Source organism: Clavelina lepadiformis, chromosome 4, assembly GCF_947623445.1.
Source record: "Clavelina lepadiformis chromosome 4, kaClaLepa1.1, whole genome shotgun sequence".
NCBI lineage: Eukaryota > Metazoa > Chordata > Ascidiacea > Aplousobranchia > Clavelinidae > Clavelina > Clavelina lepadiformis.
Window position 1 is genome coordinate 22,799,203 of NC_135243.1, and position 19,435 is coordinate 22,818,637.

At 37.9% G+C, this 19,435-nt stretch overlaps 3 protein-coding genes across 3 annotated transcripts; 2 read left to right on the forward strand and 1 right to left on the reverse strand.

Annotated features, from left to right (window-relative positions):
- Nucleotides 1-1,737: 1,737 nt before the first annotated feature.
- On the forward strand, nucleotides 1,738-7,151 carry LOC143452603 (amino acid transporter heavy chain SLC3A1-like). Its single transcript, XM_076953635.1, has 12 exons — nucleotides 1,738-1,963; nucleotides 2,360-2,590; nucleotides 2,885-3,064; nucleotides 3,209-3,372; nucleotides 3,591-3,725; nucleotides 4,079-4,195; nucleotides 4,266-4,381; nucleotides 4,691-4,892; nucleotides 5,258-5,410; nucleotides 5,941-6,066; nucleotides 6,347-6,474; nucleotides 6,662-7,151. Exons 1-12 carry the CDS (start codon nucleotides 1,807-1,809, stop codon nucleotides 6,981-6,983), a joined length of 2,031 nt encoding a protein of 676 aa, XP_076809750.1. The 5' UTR covers nucleotides 1,738-1,806; the 3' UTR covers nucleotides 6,984-7,151.
- LOC143452602 (centrosomal protein of 63 kDa-like) lies at nucleotides 7,140-13,429 on the reverse strand. The gene is made up of 11 exons (XM_076953634.1): nucleotides 13,238-13,429; nucleotides 12,860-12,948; nucleotides 12,370-12,508; nucleotides 12,005-12,168; nucleotides 11,172-11,499; nucleotides 10,576-10,737; nucleotides 10,084-10,278; nucleotides 9,621-9,710; nucleotides 8,761-8,981; nucleotides 8,454-8,553; nucleotides 7,140-8,279 (listed from the first exon to the last, which is right to left on the reverse strand). Exons 1-11 carry the CDS (start codon nucleotides 13,343-13,345, stop codon nucleotides 7,659-7,661), a joined length of 2,217 nt encoding a protein of 738 aa, XP_076809749.1. The 5' UTR covers nucleotides 13,346-13,429; the 3' UTR covers nucleotides 7,140-7,658.
- A 2,603-nt stretch (nucleotides 13,430-16,032) lies between these two features.
- LOC143452906 (ceramide synthase 4-like) lies at nucleotides 16,033-19,337 on the forward strand. The gene is made up of 2 exons (XM_076954046.1): nucleotides 16,033-16,182; nucleotides 17,949-19,337. Exon 2 carries the CDS (start codon nucleotides 17,977-17,979, stop codon nucleotides 19,042-19,044), a length of 1,068 nt encoding a protein of 355 aa, XP_076810161.1. The 5' UTR covers nucleotides 16,033-16,182; nucleotides 17,949-17,976; the 3' UTR covers nucleotides 19,045-19,337.
- The last annotated feature ends 98 nt before the right edge of the window (nucleotides 19,338-19,435 follow it).

The following is a 19,435-nucleotide window of genomic DNA, read 5'->3' on the forward strand; positions in this document are numbered from 1 at the left end:
ATTACACGCTTTGTGACACCCTAATATAGTGTTACGTCATATTATTATATGACTATCCAATACGCACGACAAAAAAAAAACAGGATTAACGCTTTCTTAACATTAAGAAAGAAACGTAGCCAAAATTTGATCAAAACTAAAACATGTTTAGCTGGAATAGCTTCAAATAAATCGCCGATTTGACCCAGATATTAACCGATTTCGGTCAAATCGAACTTGTAACTCATTTTCATTCAAATCACTCGCAAACTATAGGTGGCAGTATTGTCCTGATGTTGCGCTGTTGAAAACTATGCTGTGAAAATTAATTTTGAACCATAACTTTTGCGGAACAACCGCTGGAAGCACTTCTACTTATGGAAAAAAGAATAAACAAACAAACGAATCATGCACACGTAGTTTGCTTTTAACAAAAACGCAATAAAATAAAATTCAAAGCTTTGAAAACTGGCTTTGTTGAACCAGTGGTAGATTGCATTTCACAGGATAAACTGTCTGCGCAACAAAGGGCATTGTGTGTTAACAAAGCAAACTTACTCAGCAATGCAAATACAAGGTAAAATTTTATCTACCTCAAACCAAGCCTTGTGATTAAATGACGAGGGGAAAACGTCACAGATGCTGAGCGAATTAATTGTTACGCAAAAAGCAAATCACGGCGTGTATTCAGCTTTCATTGGGTTGTCGCTTAGTTTCGCTAATTTCGTTTGAGTGACGCAGTAATTCCCAACCTTTTTCTGTTACGTATGAAACCGGTCATGATTATTAAAACTTCCATGAATTCATGAAACTTTGAGAACTATAGCGATAACATTCTTAGCAGATAAACTGAACTTACGATACGCTAATAACTGTGCGCTGTGATACAAATTTAAGAAATTTACAAGACATAAGTTGTATTAATAGAATTGACACAAAACTAGATAGTTAGGTTATTGTAATTTTTACCAACACATGATTGCCACGATATTTGTATCTGCCTCGCAAAACCCAGTTTTGAAACCGTTGGAGCATTTAAAGTAAATTAAAAGTTTAAATTAAAAGCATTTAAACTGAAAAGCTTATTATGTCACGAAAGTGGTGCAAAGCCTACTTTCAATATAGTGGACAATTTGGACAAAACGATTTACGGCAAATTAGCTTCAACAATGGAGCAAAATTCGCCGTGTTTGTAGGTACAGGAGCACTTCAAACTCGTTCGAAGTCGCACAAACAAAAAACTCCGTGAAAGCTACAGCCCATTTTAAGTTAATGGTTAACAGAGTAGCCAACTCTTGTGTTGATCGGTACCGTAAGGTCGTAAATCTTTCGTCGATTAGTTAGCAAACGCCATCCAACAAAGTTGTTGTTTGTCTGGAAAGATCAAAAATATTTTACACTTTTTTGATTTCAGATACAATTTAGCAGGTGATGCTAAGTATATGCAAGCGATTAAGAATACTAACCTTGATAAAATATTTTTTCAAGAAAAGTAGCTTATATGTCGCGAGGCTTGTTGTTACAGTTTACGTTTCATTTCAAAACTTAGTTTGGTTAAAAATGTGCTATTTTCAAAACCTTGCCAGCTTATGAAAGTGGCGAAATCATTTTACAAATGGTGTTGCAAGTTGCAACAAGGCGCAAAAATGTTTATATGTCTTATATAAGCTACATACGTTCATAATGTTTCTCTACGAGCCTCATATGGAAATTTCTTTATCAAGTCTTGTCAAACGCAGAACAGTAAGCCATAACGAAGCTGTCGTTGTTTCAGAAGTTCAACGTTCGAGTTTTGAAATAGCTTTCATAAATTGTCCAAAATCCAAGATGTCCGCTGAAAACAGAGCGTACGAGAATGACGTACCGGTTACGTCATTTTCCACGACAGTCGATGACGATCCGTACGAAGAAGTTCAGTTGGGATTCGAGAAAGTTGATGTGGAATCGAGCGTTGGCTCCTCCCAGATTCCGAAGCCTTATGCAGGTAAAAATGTCGTTATTACCCGTTTTTAGTCCAAAATCTGTCAATATTTTGTCACAACTTCTTCGTTTGAGTCAACTCTTCTCCTTGCTACGTGTTAAGAATGAGATATTTTATCTAGAAGTCATTGTTGGGTAATATTTGTAGTTTTTTTGCTTTTATTAGTCTGAAATAGATAAGGAACAAACTTCTTCTCGGCAATTTGTTCATTGCGATTCTATTATGAACATTACAGCGCGACAGATGAAATTGATATAAATTAATTATATGTTGTAGCCCTAATTATTTGATTTTTGACCACAAAAACAAACATATGGAAATAAGTAGTGGTATTAGTATATTTCGATTAATACTGATGCGTCTATGGTAGCACCAATTTAATATTCACTTCAATCATAGGAATGCCAAAAGAGATTTTACTGCATTACTCGAGGCGCAGACATTTTGTGTGGGCCAGGAATATTCTAACAGGAGCAGTTATCTTGACCATACTCATTCTCTTCTCAATGGTCATCGCACTGATCGCTGTCTCACCGGCTTGCCAGTATTACTGGCAGACCAGTCCTATCTACCAGGTCTACCCTAAGTCCTTTAGGGACTCTGACAACGATGGCACTGGAGATCTTAAAGGTTGACCTCTTCTATTTCTGATAACTTTCGTTTGTAGCAAATATCAACTTTAGTATGTTTTATCGTACAAAAATTTGAGTTTTTGTTATCAAGCAATTATATTATTATTATTTATTACATATTATCAGCAGTTATATTATTATATACTTTCTTTATTTAATTTAACTTATCTTTGCGTGAGCCCGTAAAGCGACCGCGTCCATCCAGCACAATTGGTTTTATGGAAGCCTACATACGAATTTTGTCAACAGAAAAGTGCATGCATTAGGCTACAACTGCTAACTGTTTTTTTAGGAATCCAAGAGAAACTGGATTACTTTGAAAATTTGGGGGTCACCACTATTTGGCTTAACCCGGTTTACAAATCTCCTCAGAAAGACAACGGATATGACGTAGAAGATTACAGGGATATTGATCCTCTTTTTGGCACACTCCAAGACATGGAAGATCTCATTAATGAAATGCATAACCGAGGTAGTATACAAAATTAAAGAAGTTAAGTTTCACCTGTAACGTAGCCTATAATGTAAAACGAAGGCTGCCTAACGTCTATGCAACAATAGTTTTCAAGATACTCCTGCCGGAGCATAAAACCTGGTCCTTAACATTCAACCATAGGGATGAAGATTATAATGGATTTTGTTCCGAATCATTCAAGCGATCAACATCAATGGTTTAACGCTAGCTCCAACCCCAACCATCCGGATCATGAAACTTTTAAAGATTATTATATCTGGGTGAATAGTACGAACGGAACAAGCGCTGGAACACCTAACAACTGGGTAAGCAGATTCAAAGCATATCGTCAAGCTTAAAGAAAGTTTACAGATTTGACATAGCCTGCAAACCTAAACTGGAATTCATATAGTTAAATCATAGTCTTCAATGACATATAATGCCCAGCTATGCACACTAACTTATGACATAGGTATAAATTATAGGTCGTTCAAATACATCAACTTTTTCCTTTTTCTGATGTTTGTGTTGTAAATTTTTCAAGCAAAGCGTCTTCTCTGACGTTGAAACCAGCGCTTGGGAATGGAACGAAAATAGACAGCAGTTTTATTATCACGCCTTCTACAAGGAACAACCGGATTTGAACTTGAGAAATCCAGCCGTCCAACAAGAGCTTAAAGTAAGTTTCAATTACTTGTGGTTGTTTAAATGTACATTACTCAGTTCAAAATTTTTGCCAAAGCTCGCATTGCGTTGATAAGTTTACTGCAACAATAGTAACAAGTTAAAGCCCATATTGACGTCATTAAGTATGAACTCTAACGACGATGCAAGTCAATCGTGGTAACATTCTAGCTTCACGTTAGCATAATTACGCAAACATCAATGCGTTGTAATCTTGGAAAGATAGTAAAAGTAACTACGCAACGCATTACGACATTTACTGATTTTCTCATAATAGAGGCAACAAGACTTGTTCCTTTGACAAAATTTCGCATATTTTGACCCTTTCTTCTGTATTCAACTCACCAGGATATCTTCAGCTATTGGGTCGATTTGGGAGTAGATGGCTTCCGATGTGACGCCGTGGGCTTTATGCTGGAAGCCACTCACCTGCGAGACAACCCAGTTGTGGATCCAACTAAACCTGTAAGCTACCTTACGTTATTCCTATTGACGACGCATCTCTGATTTGACGTCATAATGTGTTTTTTCGTAGTTGTCGTACGAAAACGTTTACCCAGATTACACCGAGAACCAAATGGGGATACACGATATAGTGGCCGACTGGAAGGTGTTGCTGAAAAAAGGCAGCTCCGAACCTGGTGTTTACAGGTACGCCGTGTGGGGCAATAATTCTAAAATAATTTCCTCTCATTGATCAAGTATTGAATTAGGCCTAAACACTTTCAAACAACGCGCAAAAAGTGAAGTGCGGTACCACTGCTATTAAATACTCGACATAAAATATTCTTGCTGTAACCTAGCGCTTGAAATGTTCGACAGAAGTAGTCAGCTTTCAAACATTAAAACTGCACTAAAGCGACATTACCAAGAATAAAAGTCTCAGAACTTTTTTGCTTAGCCTCTGTTTTTGGGTCTTAAAAGATTTTTACACTAACCCAAAATTACCCTCTTTGTAAGGTTCATGGAAACGGAAGTGTACGATGACGTTGACGTGGTGACCCGGTATTACGGGACTGAAATCGTGCAGGAAGCTGACCTCGCCATGAACTTTCTATTCATCGATCTTGGGAGTGGATCGCAGTGGACTGGGACCTCGGTTGAGTCAACGGTTCTATCTTGGATGAGAAATATGCCAAGTGGTAGATGGCCTAACTGGGTGGTGAGTTTAATTAGGCGGCTGGGCAATTGCGTGAGAAAAACTTTTTTGTACATAAAGAAATGACTCAGTGTGCAACTTTTATCAAAACTTGTACAATTTTAAAATGGTGGATGATACAAGTTGCAATAGTCTATTGTATAAATAATCTACTGTAATATAAAAGAATTTTTTATATTATTTCACATAAGTTACTCTTTCAGTTAGCGAATTTTGAACTGACAATTGATAAAAGTTGAACTGACTTATACAAGGTTGATTAGAATATGACAAGGTTTGACAATTTTAGCAAAACGGTTGAAAGGATTAAAACCATAGATGTGATGTAATTTCAGTACTTTTTATTTAGGCTATTTTAATACTTTTAGATAGGCAATCACGACAACTCGCGCGTTGTCACACGATTGGGCGAGCAAAAAGCAAAGCTAGCAGCTGTTTTAACCCTAACCCTATCCGGAACACCTGGAATTTACTACGGTGAAGAGATAGGAATGATGAACAATCCAAACGTGTCTGACAGTGTAAGTGATTTTACCAAAAATTGCCATAAAGTTGCTCAACATTTACGGTTTATGATGGTGATATTGTCTAACTTTTTGCCCGTTTATTAGCCTAAGTAAGAAGTCCATTATGCTTTATTACCATTAGACATTAGTCGCTCGAGCGGTGAAGAATTATCGCCGAGTTTAGAAAGTCATGTCATGCCATGCTAGACTCGGTCTATCGTGAACAAATTAATGTCGCTTAACAGTTGGACGTTTCAGCGAATGCAACTATCTCGTACAATATTCTCAAAACAAACTGAAACGTTTTGAGGTGTCTATTTAAACTTAGTATGAAACAACCTAAAGATCCTAGACCTATGCACATGTCACGGCTTACTTTGTTATAAATAGCCTATAACCAAGAATAAGGTGTTAACTAACTATAGAGCATCAGCAGTTACTGTTTACTAGGCCCAATACAATAGAATTGAACCTACATGTTTCCAAACCTATCTACAACACACAGCCCAATTTTTGCTAACACATATGACTTGTTTTTCGAACAGGACTTTCGAAACCCGGAGCGTACCCCAATGCAGTGGTCGGCCGAAGTAAACGCTGGTTTCTGTTCCAACTGCACCCCATGGTTAGACGTGAGCGACACGTACGAGACTGCTGGTCTAAATGTAAAAGTGAGTGATGTGTAACAAATGTAGAGATTTTGAAGTGAACGTTTACAGGAAGATTGCGTGCTGTTATACGTTATATACGTTGTTACGTTATTACGTTCTCAGGTTATTACGTTATTATATACGTTATTGTTATACATAAAAGTATCACAACAAAATAGTTAAATAACTTACTTGCGCAAATAACTTTCCACGTAATTTACATATCTGCTTCTGAAAGACACAAAAGAAAAATTTCACACAAATAGCAAAAGAAGTTGAAAAGAGATTTTCCTTGTTTCAGGACTTAAGCAACGCCAACGACCAGACTTCCATGCTGAATCTTTACAAGTATCTTATCCAATTGAGATCCGACGTCACGTTTGTGAGGGGAACTCTTTGCATGCTTTACGCCACCGACCAAATGATTGCGTAAGCGAAAAATGATCTTGATTAGAGTGTCATACAATATGGTCTACAAGTGGCTTTACTGTAAGTTTAGTTCAAGGTAAACCGGTATTGCCGATGTGGCTTGTTGAGTGCATCCAGGTTTCTGTATTATTTGCCTGGCCAAGACTACAATATCAAAGCTCTCCAGCAAAAACAATCTATTTTGCAGATTTGTGCGCGAAATGCCAGGAACAGAATCCAAACTCGTGCTCATTAACTTTGACCTCAACAATCAAACCAGAATTAACCTCAGAGATCTCTTTCCGAACTTACCGGTTAGCGGATCATTTGTGTTTAGTTCGTTGACCGGACAGTCCGGCGAACAGGTTATGTTCGATTCGGTCGATGCCGAACCCGGGGAGGCAAAAGTTGTTCAGTTCAAAGTCGGAGGGAACGCGAATCTCTTCAACAAGCAAAGCAACATGGCGGACCGTTGTTTCACTGCCAAGAAAGTCTGTGTTAACGTCTTGGGGCTGCTTGAAATGTGTTAGTTTGTTCCCGAGCGCTTTGTAAATGATTAACCGCGGTATCCTTTAGTGCACTTGGAAATGTTTCTTTAATTTTGTCATTGTTTTGCGTTTGATCATTTAAACAAAATAGAATCCTATAATGTTGAATCGATGAAAGTCAAGAACAAAATAAAAGTTATTTAGCATTTAGTTGCCATTTTGTTAACATTTCGCAGAACAAGTTCACTGCAAACAACAACATTCGCGTTTGTGTGGTTAACTTAATACCAAGTTAATTGAATGATGACCGGCCATAAATACATAGCATTGCAGTTTTCGGACAGCGCATGATTGTAACAACTGAGAAAAAAATGTATTTTTATGATTATTTTACAAAAACATTCAAAAAAATTGTCACACAAACTTTAATAAAGCGGCAAAAACATCAATATGAAAAAGAAAAAGTGAACTCCACCGGGTAAATTAGACACATCAGCTAAGCAGCTATATAGGAGTAAACGAATGGTAAAGCGCTGTACACTTAGCGCATTAGTTGCAATAGTTGACCTGGAACTTGACTTATATCCATCATAAAGAACATGATATTTGCGTCATCACACCACAAACCAAGGTAGTAGCAAAGCGATTACGGCAACAAAGACTCAAGAAATCAGGGAACGAAAGTCGAAGGTTAGTGATCTTACAAACAATTTTGGTTCAAGATTTCTTGAAGTATTTCTCCATTGCTTGATCCATGGCCTTTGCCATGTTCCCGATGTGCTCTTCTATCTTTGATTCCAGCTGCTGGACACGTTTTTCTTCCTCGGATGCAAAATCCTCAATGGTTGGCATCCTCCCCTCATCAAACCCTTCATCTGTGATCCCAAGGAAAGCTCGGAGCTGCCTCTCATCCATGCTTCCTGCAACCGACGCGGGAAAAGACACAGCGGAGCTGTTTACTGATGTCGGATCGATTCCGATGGATGCCAGAAACTCTTTAGTTGGAGTCGGAGTCCGCACACGCCTCTCTGTACTCGGAGTATCATCGGATTTGGATGTAGGAGGAGTCATCGTCCCTGCATCGCTACTCGCCGAACAGAGGACGACGCTGTTGCTCGATGGCAACAGAGGAGGAGGACGATCCTGATGTTGCATTTCGTGGATGTGAGCCTCCAACGCTGCGATGCGGCTCTCATAAGCCAGGCAGACCTCAGAGATTCGATCATCCTCTTTCTGCTTCATTTCATTGATGACCTCTCGTGTCTGTTGTACGGCGACACTGTATTGCTCCTCTCCAACTTTATCTTTTACCAAGAGCTGGTTCTTTAACCCGGACACCTGAGGATTAAAAAAGTCACAGTTAAGTCAGAAAAGGTCTTCATGTGACTTCTTCTTCTCTCTTCCTCTTCTTACATCTCCGAACATGATGTAAAGAAATTTTACTTGGTTTTGTGTTCAATCAACTCAAAATACGCTTTGTTTCAAATGAGTTAAATCGTGTGAATATCTTGCCTGCGTTTTCAGTTGTTGGTTTTCATCTTCCAGTCTTACAACAGCTTTGCCATAATTTTGTCGCAAACTGGTCAACTGAGTCTCCGCCTCAGTCAAGGATCTAAAAAAAGACGTCATATAGTAAAAATCAATTAAATTAACTGCCAAAATGTAACAAATACAAGTGCATGATCCAGTTTTTCTACTTGCATATTCTTAACTGCAATAATTCCTTTGTCGCTGACCCCAACTTGACCTGACCCCATTGCTACTTAACAGGCTGTTTATGAGAAATTAAAGTATATCTAGCGGACTTAAATCTTCGCACCGTTCTGTGCTTCTTCGATCAGGGAGATCCTCTTCCTGGCCATTGCGTTGCTGACGTAACGCGTGCAGATGTGCAGCTGCTGTTTGCAGTTCAGCGTCGAGTTTATCTCTTCGCTGAGCTTCGTCGCGAAGTTGTTTCTCCATCTCGGCACAGGTTTCTGTCAATCGCGTGATGTTTGCATCTCGTCCGTGAAGATGAGACGTTAAATTGGTGACCTCAGCCTTAAATATTTAAATGCAACCGGTCGTTAATTAGCTAAGGTGCCGGCAGTTATTACGAATTGGTTATTATTAGTTGTTATTTACTTGCAATATTCAACCTCAATGTAATGAATGGAACACTAGCTGCTTTAACAAGATGCAAGGTAAAATTTAAATAATTCTGGATAATACTCAATAAAATGTATCACTTCTGCTTTTGAGGTCTTGGCTGTTACTGTTACTGTTTTTTGTGTCAAGAAAATGTTTCCAGTATGTTCATATTTCAAAGTAGTGTGCGTAAGAATAACTAGTTAAGTGGTGGGGAGTGGTAGGTAATAACTAATAACTAATTGACTAATCAATCATAACCCTTCACTAACAACCAGTAATTGACTGAAACCTCGAAGATGATCAAAGGCATGGCATTGGTCACTCCTATAACATAAATCAGTTCCTTTATGTTAATGGTTCCCATCCTTTTCCTACTTGCGGACCCCAAACTACAATAATCCCTTTCTTACAGACCCCCAACTTCAAATGAGGAAACAAAGTATAACTCGCGGACACCGTGTGACGCCTTTGCAGACTCGCAGCGGTAAGTGGACCTCAGTCTAGTAACCATTGCTTTATGTTAAGAATGTGAATGAAGTAAACCAGCACCTTCATCCCACACAACTGGGCAGAGTGTGACGCCTCCATGTCTTCCAGCTTCACTCTGAGTCTTCTAATCTCATCGTTCACGACTGTCACCTGTGTTATAAGACTTATAACATGTCAGATGCTTCATAACTTGTGCATCACTTATGATGCACTTGACAATGAAGGGTGGATGAATGAAGTGCTTAGTAAATTTTTTTTGAAGTTGTTCGTGATATTGTAATAAAGCAAATGTGTAAGTAATAACTAGCTTCGTAATGTTAGTGAACAAATTTTAAGTAGTTTAAAAGCACAAGATAAGTTTTTGTGTAAGAAATTGAACATGATAACAGACTAAAAGCGAAAATAAAAGATAAACATTAATTAACATTAAACAATAATAATACTTAAAAGATAATAAACAACAAAATAAACATTAATTGAAAATTGACTTTATTGAAAACTGACTGTATAACATTGACTTCACCTTGGCACATTCAGTTTTTTCGAGGCACTCATTCAGCCTCATCAGTTCTGTATTTTTTGATTTCAATTGCTCCTCAAGCGTGTGTACTTCCTCTCGTAGATATTTCTCCGTCTCCAACATGGTTGCTATGGAAGCTTCCAACGTCGCCACCTTCTGGCGCAATTCATCCTCCTTGCTCTTCAGCGGGGACCGGACCTGAAATGATACTCAGATCGTGGAAGAGTCACGAAAAATGAAAAAGTTGTTTGATGAAATGAAATTTCATTCTAAATTTTTTAATTTTATTTATTTACATGACACAGAGGATGAGGATTACTTACTCATGATGAGAAGGAGGATGAGGAACACATATTACTTATTTTGCAATAAGAAGGATACATAAGCCATAAGGAAATAAATTCATATACTTTGTGACTTAACACAGAGTTAAAATTATTTAAGTTATTAAAATTCAGCATTAACAAAGTAGATTGTCTTAAGTGACTGAGTTACCTGCATCGCTTCAATGATTTTCTCTTTCATCTGCACGGATGACTTCAACTCCTCGACCTTAATCTTAAGATCAGCAATCTCGTGTTCCGAACCTCTTATTGCCGACTCTCGAGCAGAAAGAGCCGCTTGAAATTTCTGAACTTCCTCCTCTAGGACTTTTGACTGAAAACCAAAAATTGAAAAATAGCTCAAATGATGTATTGGCACAAGCGATCGTGCTGAAGGCTATCGAGTAAAAATAACCACAGCTATTATAGTAGTTAAACAGTATGGTATACATATAGATGATACAAATAATTATTATTTATTGGGCTGTGGTCAATGTGTCAAACTGTTCTACAAACAATTCTGAGTTAAGAAACATGGCTATGGTCTATAATAAAGAGTGATGCAGGCAAGTACACAGACGTGACAAGACATCTGACTGTGTTCAAGAAGTGAGTCAAGAAGAAATTATGGGTGATAGTATCATGGATATTAATGCATCCTTCAACCAGATTTTACAGACCTGCTTGGAAAATGTTACCAATATCATAACTTAATGATACGCCATTAAACTAAAGTGGTTAATAAGTGCATGAATTATTTCAAATTACCCTGCAATTTGCTTTGTCCGACTGCTCCTGGAAGCGATACTTCTCTCCTGTCGCTGCATGTCTCGCGTTGTTAAGATCTCGAATTTTGCTCTGAAGCTCAACGATTAAACTCTCCTGCCTCTGAATCAACTCCTTGTCATGAGCGAGTTCTTCTTCGAGCTTCTTGAGCAATGACTGACTCGTCCCTTCGACTTCCTCCACCATCCGGTTGCTTCGTTTAAGACGTGATTGGCTGACCGAGAGCTGGTGTTGAACCCTTTCGTAGTTTGCGGCTAATGCTCGTTTTTGCGTCTCCAGGCATTCTATCTGATGCTGTAAGGCCCGTTTTCTGAAAATGAATCACAAATGAATTAATTGAGATGTAGCGACTACATCTTATTAATGACAACTTTCGAAATATGTAATATAACAGAAATTTGCACATTGTAATCATAGTCATGAGAAGATATCATCATCATAATAAGAGTATAATAAGATAATAATAATAAGAAGATCATCATAATAATATAATACATCATAAACATCATAAGAGTCATAAGACATTATAGAAGTCTTGGCAAAAAAGAGTCATAAGATCTTAATATTGTGGTCTTGTCACAAGTCAATGAGCACAACCAATCACAGACCAACTATCGTTTCATGGAGTTACAAAGCCCTTTGTAAAAGAAATGAAACACATTCTTTTAAAGATTAATTAAAACGAGACTGAAAGTTAGTTTTCTACGCATTAAGTTTTTGAATGAAGTCAAGCGTTTCAGACAAACTCTTTGGCAAATTAATAAAAACATTATTTTTTACTAACCTATTTAGCACAAACAAAGACTAAAAATCACCTGATATCCCATTCACTGCTTTCCTTGTCGTGTTCAATCGCAATCGCCCTTTTTTCTTTAAGTTCAGCTTTCAAATGATCGACTTCTTCCAGGAGTTCTTTCTCCTTGTCTGCACTTGCTTGATTGCGCTTCGTTTTCTGTCGCTGCATCTTTTCATGGGAATCCTGCAGCAAAGAAATGTTATTAACTTTCAAAGTTGAACACAATGATGAAGTGTATGAAATACCGGTAGAACAAATATGAACCAACATACTAGAAATGCATATAAATTTTTAACGAAAAATAATAATTAATCTATTTCTTGATTACAAGCGGAAATATAACAAAAAATTGCCCAGTAGGAAGTGATTTCAGGAAACATTTACTCTTAAATTCTTGAATTGATTTTTCACTCGATTTAACTGCGCTTCGTATTCTTTTATAACTCCCTTTTGTCCAGACTCATATCCCTCTATTTGATGTTTTAAGACGCCAATTTCATGATGTTTCTGGTCAAGCAAAGCACTACAAAGAAGACAAAATAAAATCAAAGACATGACAAGCTACAACCTTTATTCTTAATTTTTTTGAAGAGAATTTCACATATACAGAAATGACATAAAAAACACAACTTCATGAAGCGATGTATTATTAATAAGCTTCACTAAAAAGTATGGTAGAAAAAAATTGCATATAAACACAATTTACATATACAGAGAGAGCTTTTGTGGAGACAAAGATTTTGGCATAACAGCAAGCACTATAGCCTAACTTTGTTCATTATAAATTGGCGTGAATGTGAACAACTTTTACGTGCTTTTTAACAAGTCTCATGTCCCACATTTTGATCTATCAGGTTTCCGTAACATAAAATACCGTGAATGTGCGAGCTCTTGTTCTCTCAAAGCCAAACAATCCTGTGTGGTTGCCAATTCAGTCTCCCACTCCGTCTTCTTATTTCGAACCTAATCAAAGGCAACATTGATTTAATGAAAACAAAAAATTTTTCAATACTAGAAATTTACGAATGCACAGGTTAAATGAATTTACTCCATTTAAAACTTTAATTGTCGCTATTTAGCCTATTTCTAAAATGACTTGATATAAAACTTGCCATGATTAAATCATTGAGTGAAAGAACTAGTAAAAACAGAAACTTTTAAAACACTAAAACCTTACAAATAAACAATTTTAATTATTTTACCATAGTAAAAATTTTGTTTATCGCTATTTCTAAGATGGTAAGAACTTTACCATTATATCAATTTGTCTCATCAATTCCTGAAGCTCAGAGCCACACGATGTTAAAAGGATTCCTTCTCCGCTATTCTTTTCCAGACAATCCCAGATGCTCGGATCCATAACAAAATATTCAATGAGAATCAACCAGATTAAACGAGTTCAGTAGAATAATCACTAAAAAAACAACAAATCTAACTTATAAGTTTCAAGCACTGAAACTAACGAACTTTCACAACAAGAGCAATTCAAACGAAACCGGTCAGGTTATTTCCCTTTGTCGAGAGTTAATTTTAACCCATTCTGGAGTAAAACCAAAATGTTTTATAAAAAATAAAAGGGTTAACGTAATGGATGATTTATGTAGACACTATTTGTAAAAAGGAAACAAAATTTTACTTCGATTTATTTTAAATTTGAATCAAAACAAGTTTTTCCAAGCAAAGTAATTGCTACATTTGTCATGAGCTACACGTAGGCATAGGCTGTAAGTTAACCGAAACAAACTTTAAAACGGATAATGGAAGTACTCGTTATTTTTATCGTTCTTTTGCCTACGCCAATAAGATGAAAGGTCACTGCAGAAATCACAGTCAAAGGCATACATTGGTTTTGAAAACGTTGACACATTTGGTACCAACTTGTTTATTGATTACTAAGCGCGTGGACTTTGTCTTCATTTGCAGCTGATGAACAAACAAGCAGGTTTCAAAATGACAGAAAAGTATTTACACGGCGTGAACAGTTGTTAAAAAAGTGACTCAGTTTGGAACCATTCTTGCTTGCTGGCTACTTTTAACGCTGAGTTAGCGATTGGTTATTCTTCGTCAACATTTACAATCAACGACGACAACAAAATGTGCTGGTACCACAGGACACAAGAATCTGAAGTGTTTTTTTTGTTTTTGCCCCTCAACGTAAAAGTTTGCGACTACAAAAGCGTGCTCAATGCAATGAGTCAAATTTCCTTATTGATAGCAGACGTGAGTTCCAATTAATATTAATAATTAATACATCATGGCTGATATTCCAAGGTAGACTATACCTTGAAAGTGATCAAATTTTCGCCCCGTTATTGCTGGTTTGTATGATGGTTATCCGATTATGCCTGATGGTCAAAATCTAACGAATACGCGTTGTTTAAATGGCGAAATGAATCTGGGTATTTTTGTTATTTTAATTACAGATAACAATCACAATTATTAAGGCATAATCGTTTTCAATTGATTCTTGTTTGAACTGGACATCAGTGTTTTTTGTTGAAGTAACTAGGCCAGGGCTAAGAAGTACTTGTGTCTGTGGTATATTAGCTGGCAAAGCATTCACTCGGATTAGAGTACTTGAGGCTATATGGGGGATCATTGTTGTTTTGGTATCGGTAAAACAGGAATGGTGCATGGAGAATCTTAGCGTAAACTTTTTAGAGGAAAGATGAACTGACATAATGAAAGAGAAGCAATACCAGCAGTCATATACCCTTCATATACATAAAGTGTATGTGGTTAGCGTATTATCAAGAAAGGATACGTATGATTGCCATTTAAAGACATCGCGCATACATGAGGTGACCCAAAACCGAGGCTTGTTCCCGAAACTGATGTCTTTAGATTTTTATTTCTCGAGGCTTGTCCTTCATGGTTCGATTCTATGGTCCAATGCATCATAGGAGTCTTTCCGGTCTTTAAGCTGTCATAGCTAAGCTGTTTCACGTAGTAGAAAGACGGCTAACTGAAGGGAAACTAGAATAGATGAAAACAGTGCAAAGAGACGAAATGATGGGGTTTTGAATGAAGTTTTCCATGCACACTGGGGTTATGTTACACCAATAAGGATCGTAGACAAAAAGGCGAAACAGCTGTAGTCTCGTTGTAACAGATTAAAAGTTTTCAATGTAATAAATCACTAATAAGTAATAACGCTATAAGTTTGAAAATTTGCTGGCGAACTTGGGGCGTTGCTCACTGTTTGCCAACTCTTCTAATAACAAGTATCGATACTTGTTTAATACGCACCACCGGTCATTCGCGGTAATAGGGTTTCAGATAAGAAACCACCAGATAGCACAAAACCACTTCAAAAGTCAAAACGTGTCAGTATAGCGTGACTTTTAGCACAAATGAGGTAACCGTAAAAATGCAGGAGCTTCTGAAAACCTTTTTTCCACCGCCAAGAAATCGATAAACCCAATTAAACTAAACCTACACCACGTGACAAGAAATACATGAATCGCCCGTCATCATTGTACGCGAGCTATCAGAATGCTATTGTTCGAAGTAATGTTTATTCGATTTCTATCTAAGTAGGGAACACAGCGCTTCATCGTCACTCATAAACCGTTTTTCTCTGTACTGTTGCCAGCAAGCTGTAAGTGGTTGAACGCGTAGCTGACAGCTGGTTTAATATATTTTTGCACTCTAGAAGCGGTTGAACACGTGGTAACGCATAACTTACCACAGTACTGTACTTACACGTGACTGTCGTATTTTTTTCAGTCACTGATTGGGGTTTCTGTTTCGTAATCTTTTGTCAGTGGACCGTTGACTTTAAACTAGAGGCACGCGCTTTATCTACCCTCTTTGTGTTAAGCTTAAGCTGCAGTAGTTTCAAAGTTGTGTTAAAACTTGAGAGTGTAGAAATGCAGGGTTTATCCTGTCAATTATGTTTAAGTTATGCAGCCAACAGGCGAACGTCTAACGAATCACACTTCCGTTTTCATTGACCTCTTTGTAGTGCTAAATATCGCTAGATTTTTGCTTCATGTAATCATTGCTTAATGAAACACCGTCAATCTATTCAAACATATATTTCAGGGTTATTGTTGCATCATAAATACGCCGTCCGGGTTAAATCCAACAATGTTGAGTTGATTTCTAAGCAAACAGATGATCTTGTGACAAATTTGCTTGTCCAGCGCAAATAAGTGTTGGTTTAGAAAAAGGTGGGACGCAATCTACAATCAGGTATATACCATATGCTTGGTGTAGTGAATATATATAGAAGCTATATCTATAAGTGATTTAGTTAAAGGATAAAGTCTTTAATTACATATTGTTAGGTTGTGGTGAACGTATCGCAACACCTTATGACGTTATTTCCTTATCTGTACTATTTGTTTAGCAAATATATGGCAGAATTTTTAGTTTTTTATACTTGCGCCAGCGAAAAAAATTCAAAAAATGCAGTTAACGTTCAACAATGCTTTGAAGTTATGCATCATCTGCAACATGTTTCTTGTACGATCTCAGCATTCAAAAAAGAATGCCAGCTTGAGCGAGACCGAAATGTTTAGCCCTGTCGGGAAAGTTACTTCTCTTTGCTTTACGACTGAGATAAATTTGTTACTAAGACTTCCTTTAACGATTACGTAAGCGCGTATGTTGAAGAAATGACGTAAGAAGTAAGTTCGAAGCGGTCGGGATTGTTGTTCGCTTTGTGCTGGGAGCATACAGAGAGGCTGCGTTAATAGCTTTTTTGAAACTTCTTGGTGTTACCGAGCCCAGCATGAAGGGAGTGTTTTATTTTTTGTCAATTATTACGCTCTGCTGAATATGTTTAGTGTCATGCCCAGACGTTGCAATTTGGAGTTGTTTGACCGTTGTGTTATTTTGATTATAGATGCTTTTATTGGAAAGCTTGAGGAAGATTTTTCTTTTTCTTTCGCCCTTAGAACACGTGGGCTTAGTATGATGTTCACTTAGTCATTGAATAAGTTTACCTCAGCAATGTACGCAGTTACACTGTAGTGCACTTAATGTTCATAACCAGGACGTTTTAAAAACACCATTTGCAAAACATGTGTTTGGATTGAGCTTATAAATTATATACAGTGTTTGTCTTTCTTCTTTCAACTTTTTGATGGTTAGAAAGGGTGGTTAACAAATTGCAATTGACAGGTTGGAGAAAAAGCGCTTTGCAAGATTTTTAGCCTAACTAAGACTCGGGACAGATTTTGAAGCTACTTCAACTTAAAGGAAGTTTGGATTCGGTTACAATTCTATATGAGCTCTGTCACCCCATAGAAAATCAATTGTTCAATGTAGAAAAGGGTTGAATGGAACGAGTCATCGGAGCCAAGCTATTAGAAATAAAATAAACCATGGCGTATATTTACTTGGCTTTTGTGGGTCAACTGTTTTGTTTCATTAGGAACGTTGAGTTTCCCCAATACCTATTGTTGAGTTGTTTAGTAAGTTGGTTAAGCCGTTACCAGTTAGTGTGGTCACTAGAAGACTTTACTTAGACTCTAATTTGTTCAAAATCTATTGACGAGATAAAGTAGAAGTTATAAAATAGGATTTACTGGCAATAAAACTTGTGTCTTGCTTGTTCGCCAGTTAAAAGTCGGGTTTTATGCAGACGCTTGCCGTGATTGCTCAAGAATTACGCCTCACGATTTTATCACCACAGATTTCGCTGCTTTTCAGTTGTGCAGTTAAGCTGCGATCGTCATGAAATGCGTGTAGGATGATTCAAACGACGCAAAACATCCGGCAATTCATAGAAGCTTGTATTTATTCTTGGTCTAAGTTTGCAATAGACTGAATAGAGCGTAGGTAGGTAGGCGTCTCAGTTTGAAGAAACGCAATCTGGGCTTTACTGCCTGTGACTACTTGTGAATAAACATTACTGCGTAGTGTGTAGTATAGCTGTCAGCACTTAAAGCGGACATCTTGAAAAACAGACTGGTGTAATGTTACTAACTGACCTATTTTATTTCAAAATCCAGAAATAGGTGAAAAGAAAGTGCTGTAAGAATGGAAGCATTCTCGAATTGGTTTTGGAACGACTGGTTTTGGTTTCCTGAAGGGAATACTTTCAACGATACACGGTGTAACGATGGCGTTATATACGCCAGACCCATTGACCTTTACGCCTTGCCTCTATTCGGAATCGGACTTCGCCTTCTGCGCTATCCGTACGAGCGATATATCGCTGTTCCGCTTGCCAAGTGGTTACACAACGTGCCGGCTGACGGTAAACACGAAACAAACGGCAAAGTGTGCCAAGTACACAACGGAACGAACGATTTACCCAAAGCCAGAGCAAACGGACATCACGCGACCGGGATTCCCCGTCGTCGTACCGAGAAAATTGCCCGAAAAACTGAGGTAGCCATCTTGAAGTTTACGGAAACGAGCTGGAAATGTCTTCTTCACACTTTTCTATTCACGTTTGGAATATGCATCCTCTCCCAGTCGTCTTGGCTGTTGGACAACAAGCAAAGTGTGATAGGCTACCCCAAGCACGAGCTTTGGCTGTCACTATACTTCCTTTACATGCTTGAAGGCGCCTATTACATCTCATTGTTAATGACGATAGCCACCGATGTCAAACGCAAGGACTGGACGATGGAATTGATTCACCACATCGCCGCCATTTGTCTAATCTCGTTCTCTTACGCAACCAACCAAACCAGGATAGGCTCTCTCTTGATGACGCTCCACCGTGTCGCCGACATGCTTCTTCAGATTACCAAGTTGCTCTTGTACGCGAATCACAAAACGATGGCAAATTGCATGTTCGTCTTTTTCGTACTCGTCTTTCTTTTTACAAGACTCTACGTCTATCCATTTCACGTTCTCTATACCGCCATTGTGACGTGGTCGGCCTACATAGCCCCTTGCCCGTGGTGGGTTCTCGGCAACGGTATCGCACTTGGCCTGCAAGTTCTGCACGTTCTCTGGGCTGTTATAATTCTAAAAATGGCTTTCAAACTCAGAAAGGGTCCGCTGAACAGGGATGACCGCAGCGATACGGAAGATGAGGTTGAGGATTCTCCTTCCAAGCCTCATATGAACGGGAAAACAAAAAAGACTGATTGAGGACGGATAAAAATCGTCCTTCTCCGGAATGCTGTCGATATCTGCTGCACTTTTTCGGCGTAAACTATTTGAGGAGAACTTCGGTATCTATTTCACTCGATTTCTTGTCATTTTTTTCTACTTTTAGCATTGTAGATAGACAAATATCGCACGTTCTAATAAGCAAGCTGTTATATTTTACATTCAGGTCTTAGCAATTTCTGTTAGCTTACATCGCTTTATTTAATTGATTTATAGTGTTTTGTTGTAAGAGTTTTGTTATGCGCAAGAATTAAAGCAAGTCTTAGCTTTGACATATATGTGGTTAATCACGGGTGAGGTCCATCACTTTCATACATGTAGGTTTTCGCAATACCTTCTATCCCTTGCGAACTGCTTTAAAGGAGCGACT